This window comes from Hyla sarda, chromosome 9 (assembly GCF_029499605.1).
Source record: "Hyla sarda isolate aHylSar1 chromosome 9, aHylSar1.hap1, whole genome shotgun sequence".
Classification (NCBI taxonomy): domain Eukaryota; kingdom Metazoa; phylum Chordata; class Amphibia; order Anura; family Hylidae; genus Hyla; species Hyla sarda.
The window spans coordinates 50,170,241-50,187,764 of record NC_079197.1 but is presented as its reverse complement, the minus strand read 5'-3'; the positions used below and the strand labels follow the sequence as shown (position 1 = coordinate 50,187,764).

The 17,524-nt window shown below is 42.1% G+C and overlaps 1 protein-coding gene across 2 annotated transcripts in view; it reads left to right on the top strand.

Moving 5' to 3' along the window:
* STEEP1 (STING1 ER exit protein 1) overlaps nucleotides 1–17,524 on the top strand; it is a 38,808-nt gene that overhangs the window by 1,294 nt on the left and 19,990 nt on the right. Inside the window, exons 1-2 of one of the 2 annotated variants that reach the window (XM_056538893.1) lie at nucleotides 4,205–4,244; nucleotides 7,417–7,534. In XM_056538893.1, coding sequence (XP_056394868.1) covers nucleotides 7,440–7,534 — 95 coding nt within the window. In that variant the 5' untranslated portion in view covers nucleotides 4,205–4,244; nucleotides 7,417–7,439. Of the gene's footprint in view, nucleotides 1–4,204; nucleotides 4,245–7,416; nucleotides 7,535–17,524 lie in introns of those variants that run through there. The other variant, XM_056538892.1, reaches the window with a different exon arrangement.

The following is a 17,524-nucleotide window of genomic DNA, read 5'->3' as shown; positions in this document are numbered from 1 at the left end:
TGCACCCTTCCTGCTGTGTGCTAATACAGTTAGTGTCTCTGGTAAAATAAAAGCAACCCTCTTCACATCATCCCCTCAAATAAATACAAAAAATAATAATGTATTTTGCTTTAAGCTATTTCTTTTTTTTTCTCTAGTTCCCAGAGAGCCCCTTTAAATGTAGAAATGAAATAGACATGCAGCTAGGCTCCGTGGCTGATTCACATGACTCTATGTTGACGGGTCACATGAAATAACCAAAAGCTTGTCTTAGGCTGCATTTAGACCACGTTTTTGAAATACAGTTCCCGTATCAGGTTCTGGATAAAAAATGGATTACTCAAAACCGGACTGAACTGTATCAAAACGTGTGTACAAATGTTAACCTGTATATGGTTAAAAAAAAAAAAAACATCAATGGAGAGTCAATGCATACAGTTTTCAATATGGTTCCATACGGTTTTCAAATTGAAAAAGTATACGGGAACTGTATTGCAAAAATGCAGCCTAACTCATGGAGTGGATCAATCTGGGTCAGGTTGATTGGGATGTGCTGATCAGTAGCTAGTGAGGTTGTGCCACATTTTTCTAGCAGTATTAAAGGAGAACTCCGGAATATAAAAATTGTCCCCCATATTGTCGGCAGTAAAAAAAAAAATAAAGATGTACATACCTTCCTCCGCTCCCCCAGGGCCTCCAGTAACCGGCTCCGGTCTCCGCCACGATCCTCTTCCTGGTTGCCGGTGGTCGGCGAGTCATACTGCGCTCAGCCAATCACCAGCCGCAGTGAAGTCCCGACTCGGCCGGCGATAGGCTGAGCGGCAGTGTGAGAACTTTTCAAGACACAAAATCCTTCACTACACCAGCACCTGCTGCCGGGGTCGAAAACGTCACACTGCCGCTCAGCCTATCGCCGGGCGAGTCAGGACTTCACTGCGGCCAGTGATTGGCTGAGCGCAGTATGAGTCGCCGACCACCAGGAAGAAGATCGCGGCGGAGACCAAAGCCGGTTACCGGAGGCCCCGGGGGAGCGGAGGAAGGTATGTACATCTTTATTTTTTTACTGCCGGCAGTATGGGGGACAGTTTTTATATTCTGGAGTTCTCCTTTAACATCAGACCTTCACAAGAACATTCCTTTTCTCAGGGTCTGTCTTGCAGTGAGATATTGCTTTCCTGATACAGTGATATGTATGCCATATACAGTGATCCCTCAACTTACAATGGCCTCAACATACAATAGTTTCAACATACAATGCTATGGAATCTGCAAAACATGTCAATGGATGGAAGAACTGACCAATCAGAATGGGCATTCACTGGTAAAACCCCTGTATTACTGAAGTGCATGCACTGACTGGTGTCTGATAGCGCCCCCTACAGTAAAGGGAGGTACTACATGTTCTGTACTACTTTTAACCCATGCCATGGTTAGCTGCTCCTTTGGACACCAGGTGAGGGCGGCTCCATGCTACTTTTTTAGGACACTGCGTGTACTGTACAGGACCCTGAAGAAGATCCTGTCCTATACATAGACCAGTGTTTCCCAATGAGGGCACCTCCAGCTGTTGCAAAACTACAACTCCCAGCACGCCCGGACAGCCGAAGGCTGTCCGGGCATGCTGGGAGATGTAGTTTTGCAACAGCTGGGGGCACCCTGGTTGGAAAAAACATAACTAGACAGTGATTACAGCTCCCAGCAGATCTTTCTTATGTAAGAATTTGTTTTATCTTTATTAGTTATCTACTTATTTTTCTTTAATCCTCACTTTTCCCTATTTTTGGATGACATTTTGGGGCTTCAGAACCAATTACCAGGTTTCCATAGAGTTAAGATCTCAACATACAATGGTCTCAACATACAATGGTCGTCCCAGAAGCAATTAATATTGTTACTTGAGGGACCATTGTATCTATTCAATTGCCTGTAGGTAGTGGATGGTAGGGGCCCTCTGACCACCTCATGATTGACCTGACCTGAAGCACAGTGCCAGTGATGCTGCAACATGCCTTATATTATCATTAATTGTGTAATACAACAAGCTGTACATATTAGACAGGTCCTAACGAAGTCTGGGAACTAAAATACTGTTGTTGGTGAGTGTTACACTTCATGCATTAGTAGACGGGTTCATCCGTCTGGTGCAGGATGCATGGAGCGGAGTTCTGTTTCTGACAACATTTACCTCATGACAAGCCATCATAGACCCCTATATTGTCTGATATACAGTGATGGTCCTGCTGCATTGGTCATTGTTAGTAGAGACTTGCAGGAGGTCACCTATAGAAGCTGTCAGTAGAGAATGCTGGTATGAATAAGACGGGGAGAACCTGGAGAAGAATCCTTTATTACTGAGAGGGAGAGTCAAGTCCTGTTGTGACTACTAAGGGGGTGTTTGTGGGAGGATTGTGCTTTGTCTGATAGGGAATTCCCCTGTGGTTACAGGGGTGTGAAAATTTTATAAAAAACTACTTGTCCACAGGACTAAAATGGAGCAAAATCTACTTGTCCCTCATGACGATTCACTTGTCCGGGCCAATTTCCGCTTTTACGCTCTCACTTTTTCCTCCTCGCCCTATAATAGCCATAAATACCTACTAGAATGATACCTTTTTTATTTTTCAATAACATATTCTCCGAACATATATGTATGTGTGTATATATATATATATATATATATATATATATATATATATATATATGAGGATAGCAGTCCCAATCGCAGACGGCTCAAATAATCCAAGATGCAGAAAGATACAGCAGCACACCCAGTAGTAAAGTGCAAAAATTGGGATTTATTTAACCCATATCAGATGCGACGTTTCGATGGCATCCCGCCATCTTTTTCAAGCATGGTACACAGGTTACAACATCCACATTATATCAGGTGTGTAATTAACAAACAATCAAATGTAAACATTGTCATAAAAGTGATCAAACATACAATCATAAAGTTTAAGTGTATGCAAAATATAAAGTGCATGAATTACAAACCAATACGATCATAACATCAATATACATTTAACAAAATCCACATAAAATAAGTGTGTATCGGTTTCCCTAAACCGGAATCCACAGGTGGCGCACCGCTATGACAATGTTTACATTTGATTGTTTGTTAATTACACACCTGATATAATGTGGATGTTGTAACCTGTGTACCATGCTTGAAAAAGATGGCGGGATGCCGTCGAAACGTCGCATCTGATATGGGTTAAATAAATCCCAATTTTTGCACTTTAGTACTGGGTGTGCTGCTGTATCAAAAATTGGAAGAGAGCGGCACTCCAGCATTCAGTGAAAACCCAGTGAGGGTGTATTTATTCACACATCTGCAATACACGTGACGTTTCGGCCCGTCAATAGAGCCTTTCTCAAGCACTATTGACGGGCCGAAACGTCGCGTGTATTGCAGATGTGTGAATAAATACACCCTTACTGGGTTTTCAATGAATGCTGGAGTGCCGCTCTCTTCCATTTTTTGCTACATTTACTTGGGGCCTGGGTCTGACCCTGGAGCTGAGCACCCACGTGGATCTTAGAATCCTTGGCTACAGCCACGCATGGTGCTCTTTCCTCTTCACTATATATATATATATATATATATATATATATATATATATATATATATATATATAACAAAGCAATGGTGCAGCACTCCAATTTCAATAAAAAAAATAGTGTATTTATTCACCACATCTCAAAAATACAGCAACGTTTCAGCTCAACAATAGAGCCTTTCTCAAGCCTAGTGACAACTGCCAAGTAAAGGGTTTTTATACCCAATCAAGTGTATACAATCAACAAATAATTAAAACAATCCAAAGTGTATAATCCATAATCAATACAATACAGTGCATTAATAAAGTGCTCATTCAAAGAGTTCTGTTGTAGTACATAGTGTTAATTGATTAAAAACATGTACATAGATAAAAATGCTTGAAACTCTAGACTCATAGTTAATGACATAATCAATAATATACAAAACATCTGTAGTTAACATGATTGTACATCATAGTCGCATGGAAGAACTCACCCGCTCTGTGTGTGTAATGGCGCTGATGGCTTGTGGTGTTCGGCTGTGCGCATGCGCCAACCTCCTGATGCCGCAGGCTCGTACTGACTCGCCGGACGCATGCTTCAGAAACAAAACAAACGGGTCATGTGCTGAAGCACATGACTCGTGTGTCAGCTGACCCGTTACCTCGGATACCTCCGACGCTAACAAGCTGTCACGGATTACCGGAACGGGAAAACCATCGTAGGTAATTGTGGTAACATATGGTGGCTGTGGCATTACATGTACTAAGACATCACTAATGCGTGATGTCAGTTAGAAATAAAGATTAATACATATATATATGTGTTTTTTTTTTTTACTGTTCTGGCACCATAGGGGCTTCCTAAATGCAACATGCCCCCCAAAAACCATTTCAGAAAAACGTACTCTCTAAAATCCCCTTGTCGCTCCTTCCATTCTGAGCCCTCTACTGCACCCGCCGAACACTTTACATAGACATATGAGGTATGTGCTTACTCGAGAGAAATTGGGTTACACATACAAGTATACATTTTCTCCTTTTACCCCTTGTAAAAATGCAAAAATTGGGTTTACAAGAACATGCGAGTGTAAAAAATGAAGATTTTGAATTTTCTCCTTCACTTTGCTGCTATTCCTGTGAAACACCTAAAGGATTAAAACATTTACTGAATGTAATTTGAATACTTTGGGGGGGGGGGGGGGGGGGGTGCAGTTTTTATAATGGGGTCATTTTTGGGGTATTTCTAATATGAAGACCCTTCAAATCCAGTTCAAACCTGAACTGGTCCCTGAAAAATAGTGAGGAAAATTGCTGCTGAGCTTTGAAGCCCTCTGGTGTCTTCCAAAAGTAAAAACTCATAAATGTTATGATGCAATCATAAAGTAGACATATTGTATATGTGAATCCAAAAAAAAATTATTTTGAATATCCATTTTCCTTACAAGCAGAGAGCTTCAAAGTTAGAAAAATGCTACATTTTAAATTTTTTCCATCTAATTTGGGGATTTTTCACCAAGAAAGGATGCAAGTTACCACAAAAATGTACCACTATGTTAAAGTAGAATATGTCACGAAAAAACAATCTCAGAATCAGAATGATAAGTAAAAGCATTCCAGAGTTATTAATGTTTAAAGTGACAGTAGTCAGAATTGCAAAAAAGGGCTTTGTCCTAGAGTTGAAAATGGGCTCCGTCCTTAAGGGGTTAAAGGGAAACTGACAGATGACACTAATTTGAATACACAGGTGGTTAATGTGGATGTTCCTGAGTAATACAATGTATTCTGTACTCCAGTCCATGTAGCTGTTCCCGATTTCTAGCACAATATTACAATATGCAAATGAACTCTTAACTGCACTGGAGACGAGTTTGAAGGCTTTCTGAACCTCTGGCTCCACCTCCTGCGAGTTTATTTGCATATTGCAAGATTGTGCTATATCTATTGAATGGCTGAACATATTGGGGTAAGAAATACATTGTTTTACTCAGGATCATCCACACTGACCACCTATATATTTAGGTTAATGGGGTTAATGCTCTGCTCAATGGATTGGGATGATTTTGTCCAGATGACATTGGTAGGTGCTGTCACCTGATTCTGTCTATCTGCCATTAATAGGTCTTAGTAGGAAAAGAAAAAATAGAGACTGGCACAAGGCGCCTTTTGTGTATTATCTACGTGAGCCTTTGAACAGAAGCAAAACGAGGCCAATGATTGCCCGTAGATAATAGCCGCTCACCTGGAGCGAGTATACAACTCTCCTATCAACCCACTATGCTGGGTTATCAATAACCTGGAAACATATGCTGGCCCAAGGTCTCAGGAGGTGGAGAAAATGTGGCCCCTATGTGTTAGTGCTGCTTGTTTCAGAATGAATGTAATTCAGTCCAAGGAAATATGAGGAAAAATCCTAAGGAATTTATTTAAATTAATAAGTATAAATAACATAAAATAAAGAAATATAGGGATGACGCGTTTCAGAGGTAAGCAGCTCTTTCTTAAGATGAGTATATCTGATCGAAAAAGGAAGCGCTTACTTCTGAGACCTTTTATTCCCCTTTATTTCTTTATTTTATTTATACATATTTTTTTTTAAATAAATTCCTTTGGAATTTTCATCATACTTCTTTGGACTTTCATTCATTCCGAAATAAACAGCACCTATACATCAGTGTCACGTTTTGTCTGCACCATTATTAATAGGTCTTGTTACCCTCTGCCCAATTGCTTAAAGGGGTGCTCCAGCCCTAAGACACCTTATCCCCTATCCAAGGCATAGGGGATAAGATGTCTGACCGCTAGGGACCCCCGCAATATTGCATTCAGCACCCACCTCAAGGAGCTGCATGCCGCGATGCCAGCTCAGAATCTGCCGTGTGACGACCACGGGACCGGAGTATCATGACATCGCGCCCAGCCCCCACTATGCAAGTGACGGCCGTCATGCCCCCTCCCATAGACTTTGATAGCAGGGGCGGGGCGTGACGTCACACAGGGGCAGAGTTGGGACGTCACAATACTCCGGCCACGTGGTCGTCACACGGCAGATTCTGAGCTGGCAGCGCGGCATGCAGCTCCCCAAGGTGAGTGCTGAATGCAAGATTGCGGGGGTCCCCAGCGGCAGATAAGGGGATAAGATGTCTTAGGGCCGGAGTACCCCTTTAAGATCATTTTATTTAGATGATATTTGCAGGTTCTGCAGCCTACATACCAGCAGTCTGCGGAGATATTAGTCGCACTACTTTTTTCCCACATAGCTTTCCTTAAGAATATATTTATTTTTAAATGAAATCAACAAACTTACCTGCATTTCCTTGCAGTCTTGTGGACTTGTATCCTTGGGAAAGCAGTACTTGAGTTGTGTGAGGATGTAATTGGATTTGAGTCCTTGTGTGCGTCTCGGGCCGCTGTGCTGCGGTGGTTATTAAATTTGTGTGCCGGCTCAGTGCTGCGCTGATAACGATTCTCAGCCTAAATGTAATGTTAATCAAAGACCTTTTTAGCGATAATGACCGGAGCCCTTTACTGTTGCCTGCAGGAAACAGAAAGTAATGATGCCTGGTAGGCCCTGGAAAAGTGTGAACCTGTAACCCCTCCAAGGCCTTAAAGCCATTTTTTATTTTTTTTATTATTTTTTATTTTTGTGCTTGTTTACATCAGTGTGCTGTTTTTTCTTTTGTTTGATAGCAAGAGATGTTATTCCATTTTTGACAAGTTTTAAGTAATACAAGTAAAAGTCCTGACTGCCCTGTGCACAATGTATTTTCACAGTATGAGATTCCCCCTGCTCTCGCTGATGATCATTCGGAGGGTCACTTTAAGCTTTGACCTAGCCTTATCAGTGAAGTCAGTGTTTCTGTATTTTAATATTGATTCTCCTCGGTTTCTGTTTCAGACTGCCAGCTGGAAAAACTTCCCATGAGACCTCGGGACAGAGCGAGAGTTATTGATGCAGCAAAACACGCTCACAAGTTCTGTAACACCGAAGAGGAGGAAGCTGTATTTCTGCGCAGGTATCTCCCTTGGGTCTCTTCTCTGCACTTCATTCATTTAGATTGTTACTCACAGATGAGATCTTGGGCTTACACGCATTTTCTGTTGCCGTCTATGTGGTGGCCCAGTACAGAAGTTGTTACCCCGTACCCTTGCTGCCCTGTCAGGCAGCCTCCCTTCAGTGTCCCCTGGGCCCCCTTGCACCTGTCCCCCCATGCTTGTATGTTTATCATGTATTATACTGTGTAATGTGTGAAGACAGCGTTGTCACTTTAAGACTGTTTAACATGCGAGTTGTCATGTAATTGTTACCCAGGAGATATCAGTGACCTAGGGGTGACCAATGGGACCCCACCAGAGTCTCCCCCCCCCCCCCCTCCATAGAAGCCCAGGGAGGGAGGAGTCTCTTCACTCTCTTGGAGCTTAGAGCTCTTGTTGCTGAGGTCCAGTGCAGTCGAGTCTAGGAGTGTGTCTGGTGTCATAGGAGGCCTCAAGTCAAGTCAGCAGCCACAAGTCTACAAAAAAGTAAGCTAAAGTCACACCTTAGTCTACCTCAAGTCAAGTCAAGTCCAGTCAGTCTCTGTCATCAATTGTCCAGTCAACGTGGCCTGCACTAAATTGTCCAGATATACTACAAGTCCCAGCAAGCCCTTAAGGTCTCTGAAGTCACTGGTCACCTCCGTGGGCCTGGCTGACCTGTAAAGACTTTTCCACCTGTCTAACCTCTGTAAAGCTGCCATTGTCCGTTACTTGGCGTCGGAGTCATTATTGCCCCCGTGCCTAGCCCAGGATCCAGCGGTATACCTGTGTGTGGTATTGAGGATAAACCACGCCCTGGCATCACGAATACAAGGGGAAAATGCCATCTGCCCTGCATCTCACACCCCAGTACCACATCTACATCTATCTTATTACTTTTCCCTCTTTAGTCCTGTTTAAATTGCTTGTGTCAGGTGTCAGAGTAGAAGAGATTTCTGCAAAGCAATGGGCCATGTATCAAACGTCATATATCAGAAAAATGTAACTCCACCATTTAGTAGTAACAATTGAATTTCCCTCGGTAGTTACAGCTGTGTCCCTCATCTCTACTAGTAGTAGAAGTTGGGTCTCCACATTTGTCATTTCTAAAAACGATTATCGTCACTCACTTCCTTTTGGTCAGACAGCAAGCATTGCTGCTTACAGTAAAACATGCTCTATATAATTTACACTGCACCATATACTAAGGCATCATGTAAGCTACATATTGAGCAGGAAGCCTGCACTGTATTCCATGCTACCCAGTTACCTTTCGCTATTTTGGGCACTCTGCGAAGCGAATCACAGAAAAAAAAAAAATTTGGTTCAAGTTACTTAGTTCACCTCTATATAGAAGTTTGTTGACAAAAAAAAAATTATGATGTATACCTTTAAGTATGCTAACTATTTTAGTGTGACTTATTTATAAATTAATGAATGCTGTGTGTTTACATGAATAACTGTAAAGGTTGCACTGTGGCCAATGTAGTGACAACAGCAAGTGTAGTTCTCTGGCATGCTCCATATGGGAACTCAATCTTGGCTCCATCTAGTCAAACTGTATAGTGTGAGAGCAGAGTCCCAAATTCACATGATCTCTGACATTTAACTTATCCCACCATCTCACTGGGATCTAAATTCCAGAGATTGGTAGGGTTTTCTCGGAACTGCTAAAGCTAAGTATGTGCCTTTCCTAGCAATAAAACAGTTAAAAAAATAATAATTAAATGCATACTTACCTCCCTCTACTGTCAGATCTTCCAGTCTCTGCTGGCCTCTTGTTCTGCCATGTTTTGATGATGTCCCAATCCACTACTTAGCTCTTTGATTAGACTAGCAGGGAGTCATCAGAAGGTGGATAAACAAAGGAGCCGGGACTGGAAGGTCTGACACCTGCAGCATCAAGAGAGCAAGAGGTAAGTATGCATATTTTATATTGTTTTAATACACCTACTAAAGTTTAACATTTCCTGGAATCTTTAACATACAATAACACCTCAAAATAGTGCCAAAAAAAAGGGGGTCCCTTATTGTGTATTGTTGGTTTATTGTTTTGCCTTTATTGTTTTGATATTGCTTGCTTTCTTTCATACTTCAATAAAAATAGATTAGCCATAAAAAATGATAGGGGGGGGGGGGGCGCTATATAATTTAGTAATCACTGCAATCGTACCAAAATAAAGGGAACATTTTATGATAAAAAATGGTCCTAGGGCCCATTACAGACCTCTATCTTCTTTTTCACATTATTTTAGTATATTTAGTATTCCCTGTCAACTTATAACTGGTCGAGAGAAAAGTGTGATTTATTTCTCCCTTGCAAATTTAGGGTAACTGAAAGGTACAAATGACACAAAATTACAGAATGTTATGTCTGTTTCTGTATGGATTTTAAAGGGTTTTTCCAGGCAAAACTGATGTGTGTTTATATCTGAAAGCCATGACTGTCCCAAACAGCTGATTAACAGTTGCCAAGTCTCGGGGCCATACTGAACAGATTATAATGGTCAATACTAAACTAAACTCAACCAGTCAATTTTTCCTGGAAAATCCCTTTTAGAGGGGTACTCCAGTGTAAAACTTTTTTTTATAAAAATGTATTTATTTATTTTTTATATAAATTCCAGGAATTTTTTTTATTTGACTATGCTACAGGGGCTGTAAAGTTAGTGTAGTTCATAATATGGTGTCTGTACCTGTGTGTGACGGTTTTCTCACAATTCTTATGTGATTTTCACTCCAATATTTATTTTTAACAGCATACAAAATGACTGTTGTCTCAGATTTTTCCCAGGTTGCAATGCGGCCGAGACCTGACTCACAAGTCAGCTGATGACAGGAAGCCTGTCAGCTTCAATGGGTGGAGCATTCGCTTGGTGGGAGAGAGATCAGTCTGCAACTAATGCAACAGCTTTAGGCACCCTGATTGAAAACCACAGGTCTTTTGAATGAATGCAGCTCATTTATGTTTCAATGGGTGGGGTGGCTGATGTGTGGGAGGGAGGAAAATTGAATTATGGGATTTGTAGGCAGAAGAAAAAAAAAACTGAAACAGGAAATACCAGTTCACAAAAAGCTAGCCACAGTGTTATGGTAATCTCACAACATAGCCATTTAGACCCAAGACAAGCGCAGATCCTTCCTAAGCTTGTACATTACTGTTTGCCAGGTACATACTAAAATCACCTCATGGTGGATAACCCCCTTTAAATGAACTGATGCCAGAAATGTAAACTGATTTGTAAATTACTTCTATTAAAAAATCTTAATCCTTCCAGTACTTATCAGCTGCTGTATGCTCCACAGGAAGATATTTTCTTTTTTAATTTCCTTTGTCTGACTACAGTGCTCTCTGCTGACACCTGTCCATGTCAGGAACAGTCCAGAGCAGGATAGGTTTGCTATGGGGATTTGCTCCTACAGTGGTCAGTTCCTGACATGGACAGAGGTGTCAGCAGAGAGCACTGTGGACAGACAGAAAAGAAATTCAAAAAGAAAAGAACTTCCTCTGTAGTATACAGTAGCTGAAGTACTGGAAGGGTTAAAGAGTACCTTTCAGCAACAAATCTTTTGATATTTTATAGCTTATTATATACTGACCCACTTTCTAATAGAATTGCATTAAAGAAAATTAATCCTTTTTATGTCTATTTTAATTTTGAAACTTTGGCCATTAGGGGTCTCCCTAGGAGTCCCTGGCCGCAAGATTTTTAAATTTATTTTTTTAAACTTATTTTATTGCGATGTAAGTGCATACAAGGAAACAAGACAATAAAGGACAGTGAGAAACCATGGAACATTTGTTCCAATATGTTCAACCACACATCAGGATATATCAAAACATATCAGTGGCATAGTTTGCAGATACATCAGCAATGTAACAACCATTACTAGTAGCGATACAAATAAAACCAACCACCAGAGGTGGGAACCTGACAACGGGAAAGATAACAATACAGGGGAAGACAAAGACAAACAAACACTAGACGGTCGAACAACAACCACTCATCCACAGATGGAAACGTTAAGGGGAAAAATAAAAAAATAAAAAGAGGGGAGGGGGGGAGGGAAGAAAGAAAAGGAAGAGGACATAGGAGGAAATAAATTATGAAGAGTGAAGAGAAAAAGAGGGATAAGAAGGAAGTGGGAAAGGAGGAAAAGGAAGAAGGAAGAAAGAAGAGCCAAGGAACAAGAGAAGGAAAGAAAGGGAAGGAGCAGCGTCTAAGAGTGCGAGGTAAGTTGATCTCTGGTAGCCAAGAAGCGTGATATGGTGTATTGTGTATGTGGAGTGGCGCACCAGGTGGACCAAAATCTATGGAATTTGGTAGGGTTCTTACGCTTTTTGTATACTATATATTCGTAGTTCACAGTAGTGTTTACAAGAGCCTTACGGGCAAGGAGTAGGACCTCCATTTCGGCAGGAGCCCACTGTTCTTCATCGAAAAGTCAGAGAAGGCAGTATCTGGGGGCCAGGGGAATCGGACGTGACATCAATAAATTAATGAATTTAACAACCTCAGTCCAGAAGGAGTTAATGAATCTACAGGACCACATCATATGCATAAAGTCGGAGTCAGGTTCACCACACCTATGATAAGATGAGTCTGGGCGTCTACCCATCTTAGCCAGTCGAATGGGCGTGAGATATGACTGGTGGAACATGTATAATTGGATAAGGGGGTTATTTATAGAAGGAGAAACATATAAGTGAGAAAAGGGGGCATCATCCCATTCCTCGTAAGTCAGATCAGTGATGTATGTTTTCCACCTCACCTCAACAGGCAGAGGCTCCTTGTTCATTCTGGCATTAAGTAGTGTAGTGTAGAGCGCTGAGATAAGGCCCCTAGGGCCCTGTGTGGTAAACACCCCTATAATCGGGAAGCGAGAGAACGGCATAGAGGGTCCCGGGAATTGTACGGAGAAGGAGTGTCTGAGCTGGAGTGTCTGGGCACAGACTTCTCATCCAAGAAATACTGAAAATCCCTAAAGTCAGTACCATCATGAACGTCCCCAATACTAGAAACTCTGTGGGTCATCCAGAAGTGAGGGTCCAGTTGGGCAGAAAAATGTGGCAACAAAGGGTCATGCCACAATTGACGGTCCAACATCACATCAGTGTATATGAGTAGTCGTTGGGAACAGACCAGACCTGGTGTGCTAGCTTATGCAAAGGGAGCCACCGACCACCTAGACCCGATCTGCCCTCCAGTATTGGCCACGAGTGTGTAAGTTGTAGGTAATGTGCCAAGTGATGTTCACTATTAGGCAGGGAAGAGGCAGACACCCAACTTCCCAGGTACCTAAGTTGTCCCGCCAAGTAATACAACTGTAGATCAGGTAACGACATACCTCCCTGTCCCCTGGATCTCTGCAATGTGGACAATATGAGTTTGGAACGGTTGGACCCCCAAGGAGTCCCCAGGGAGAGAACAGAGAGTGTAGTTGCTTAAAATAAGACAGGGGAACAGGTGAGGAGGCGTGTTCCAGTAAATAAAGGCACTTGGGGAGGACCACCATCTTAATAAGGTTAATACATCCTGCCAGAGAAAGCGGCAGCGACTCCCACACTCTGAACTTATCCCTAATATAGGGGAGCAGAGGAGAGATGTTCGAGTGGAAATTATCCCCAATGCGTCTGTGTACTATGATCTCTAGGTATTTAAATGAGGAAACAACTTTAAGGCCAAGAACAGTAGATCCCCCCCCCCCCCCCCCCCCGATACATTGCGAAGGGGCATGTAAACGGATTTACCCCAATTGATCTTAAGACCAGAATATATCCCAAATCGGTCTATAAGGGTTATGCTCAATTCCAGGGTCGTCTCAGGAATTGACATGAAGAGGATCATATCGTCCGCGTACAGGCCCACCCTATCCTCCCTAGAGCCAACATTGATACCAGTGTAGTCCAGGTGTTGCCAGATCTGCAGAGCCAGTGGCTCGATGGCAAATAATAGGGGAGAGATAGGGCAGCCCTGCCGTGTGCCCCTACCAAGGGAAAAATAAGGGGACAACATTCCGTTTATAGACATACGAGCCCTAGGGGATTTATAAAGGAGGGAGATCCATCTAATAAAGTTGGGCCCAAATCTCTTGAGAACCTCCAAAAGATATGGCCATTCAACGGAGTCGAAGGCTTTAGCTGTATCCAAAGAGGCCAATGCCCAGTCCTTATTTTCCGTGACTCCGATCTGGGTGAGCACTTGGACCCTACGGATATTGTCCGAGGTAGAACGATCCGGCATGAATCCGGATTGTTCCATATGAATGATGTCTAGGATAATGCGGTTGAGTCTTATAGCCAGCATTTTAGTTAGAAGCTTATAATCTAAGTTTAGTAAGGATATGGGACAGTATGAGGTACACTCAAGAGGGTCTTTATCCGGTTTTAATATAACTACAATGGAGGCATCACAGAAGGAATCAGGCAATTCATGCGCCTCAAAGGCTGCATTATACATGGACAACAGTACCGGAGCCAGCTGCTCCTTGTACTGTTGGTACACTTCCATTGGAAGGCCATCGGGGCCCGGCGACTTGCCTCTTGCTAGGGCGCCCAAGGCCTCTTCTAGTTCCTCCATTGTAAAACTATGTTCAAGAGAGTCAACACTGTCAGGGTTGAGTCGGGGAAAGACAGTTGTATTCAGATAGTCAGAGAGATGTTGGGGGGAGTAAGTGGCCTGTCAAGTGTACAAATCAGAATAGGAGGAGACAAACCTGTCAGAGATCTGGGAAGTGGTAGATAGAACAGAACCCGTCACCGAACGGATCTGTAAGACTGTCGGCGATTTGGAGTTCTGATGTAAATGATGGGCTAGAAGTTTACTAGACTGATTACCCAGTTCAAAGGCCACTTGTTGTTTAAAAAATTACTTACAGGCGGCCTTTTCCTGTAAAGAGTGTAGATATTGCCTACCAGCATGTAGCCACGCACCTTTGTTCAAGTCAGAAGGGTCACGTGTATAGTTAGACTCCAGCTCAGCAAAACGCACACTCAGATCGTTCTCCTCTCTCACCGCCTCTCTCTTAATAAAGGAAATGGCGGATTGCAAACAACCCCGTAGGAATGCTTTAGTCGTCTCCCACGTTAACAAACGGTCAGGGGAACCTCTATGATCAGTCAGAAACATTGTAAGTTGTATGGGAATGCCATCAAGAGGACCTAACAAAGACAGCCAGTAAGGGTTCAGTCTCCAGCTACGAATGTTCGAGAGCTGAGGGAGAAGCGTGGTCAAAAGAAGTGGAGAATGATCAAACACTCCCCTAGTCACATAGACAAACGTCTTGCACCATAGGTAGCAAGTAGAGATGAGCGAACTTACAGTAAATTTGATTCGTCACAAACTTCTCGGCTCGGCAGTTGATGACTTTTCCTGCATAAATTAGTTCAGCTTTCAGGTGCTCCGGTGGGCTGGAAAAGGTGGATACAGTCCTAGGAGACTCTTTCCTAGGAATGTATCCACCTTTTCCAGCCCACAGGAGCACCTGAAGGCTGAACTAATTTACGCAGGATAAGTCATCAACTGCCGAGCCGAGAAGTTCGTGACTAATCAAATTTACTGGAAGTTCGCTCATCTCTAGTAGCAAGGCATCATTGACAAACCTCATATCAATACGTGATAAAGAATTGTAGCTGGCCGTATGGCATGAATATGTACGGGCACTTGGATACAGGTGTCTGTAAATATCTCTCCAGTCCAGCTCCCGAACCAAAGCGTATAGAGGTGTAGGTGAGGAATGAGAAGGTGTGTCCGCTCCCCGTCTGTCGAGAACAAAGTCCAAAACATTATTGAAGTCGCCCATACATATAACTTTAGCCCCCGGTACAGAAACAGTGAAAATAGCCGCCTGATGTAAAACCATGAGAGAACCTGGAGGGGGTGCATAAATGCCCAGGAGGGCATATGGAGAATTATCTATGAGAGAGGAAATGAACACAAACCGGCCTTCCGGATCCACCTGTGTATAACATACTTCCCACTTCAGAGATTTGTGAACCATGAAGGAAACACCTCTGGAGTGTGAAGTATGGCATGCATGTATAGTCCACTGAACCCACGGTCTGGAAAGCCATTGGGTGTTAGTTGCTGTGAGGTGTGTCTCCTGCAGACAAACAGATGGTTGGTACTTACGGATGGTGGCATAAACTAGGGAACGCTTACGAGGGCTGCCAAGGCCTCTCACATTCCACGATAAATACTTCACTGTAGCCATTAGTATGGAAGAGAGTAGGAACTAAAACGAGTATGGAGAGAATAAAAAATAATCAAAAAAAGGAAACCGCCAGAGAAAGTACAAGGAAGGAAAAAAGGAACAGGGGGAAAGGGAAGAGAAGGAGCACACCGTGGACAAGTGGACCGACATAGAAACAAGACAAGACAAACAACAAATAGGGGGCAATTGTACAAAGGGGAAACAGTAAACAAGTTAAATGTGGCAAAAACATCAGCCTTGAGCCAATGGAGATAGTATAAGCATACGGGGGGAATCTGTCTAACAATTAGCAAGGGTGTATGGGACTCCTACCAAGACCACCAAGAGACAGACAAGGAGAGCGCTCCTAGTGTGATAGCGTAATGTAAAAGCAAAGATAAAAGACAAGAAAACTTGCTCACCAAGTATAGTTGTACTGCGACCAAGTACAACTATGGTGAAGGCGTGAAGTGACCCTGCAACGGGCGAAGAGCGGCAGCTGCTCCTGGACACACAGGCGAAGAAATTAAGCGGATCCCTCCAGGGAACAAACCAGGATAGAGGCAGCGCACAGGACTTCAAAGGTAAAATGGTTTATTTACCCGGCATGCAACGCGTTTCGCTGGATAACCAGCTTCATCAGGCATGTTGAGGGTGGAGATACATAGGGTATTTATACACAACAGTTAACCCGCACATTGCTGGAATAAAAGCAATAGGCGGGAGCCCATAAAACACACATATAAAAAATAGTAAAATACAGAAAAATATATAAAAATAAATAAATAACACAATTATATATATCCACATACCCAACTAAAAAAAATTTTGGATATGTAAATACATAAGATATAAAATATAAAATATGTCAATAAATTTGTAATATATTTAATATGTTATGATAATAGAAGGCAAGTCAAGTCACACAGCGTTCTCAATCATCTCATTTAAACCACCAGGGAAAAGGGAACCAAGTGAAAAAATCCAGTATGATTCTCTATTAATTAGCCTTTGGAAACGATTTTTTATAATAGATGGTATGACTTCAATGATTTTTAATTTAAGACAGTCAAAATTCCCGGAGTGTATTTGACATATGTGTCGTGAGACACTGTGTAGCATGAATTGTCTTCCCACATTGGAACGATGTTTATTCATGCGGGACCGCACTGTCTGAACAGTGCGGCCCACATACTGCAAACCGCAAATACAAGATAGAAGGTAAACCGCATAGCTGCTTTCGCAATCATGCGTTCCCTTAATCCGAAATACATTTTTCGAAATATTACAAACAAAATTATCACCTTTTTCTATCATGATGCAGCATTTACATCTCATTTTACCACAGGGAATAGTGCCATTATCCTGTCCTACACGATTAGATACAACAAAACGATTATTCTTAAGACCGTCACTGGGGGCCACTAAATTACGCAGATTTTGTGATTTGCGGAATGTGACACCTGGGTGGTCGGGTAGTATATCTTTAAGTATCGGATCACCTTTTAATATATACCAATATTTATTGAATATTGTTTTTATCTTGGATGCTGCGCAATTAAAATTGGTAACGAAATTGTGACTATAATTCTTCTTGGATTTTTTATTATTTTTACAATCAATTTGACATTTATCGATTGTGAGATTTATAATTTCTTTCTTAATATCATTCGCATTAGTTTTATCAATTATCAAATCCTCTTGTCGTTGTCCCTTAGCCTGATTAAAAGCTTTATTTAGAATCGATTTTGGATAGTTTTTCTCTAAAGCGATTCTGTAGAATACGTGATTGTTCCAAA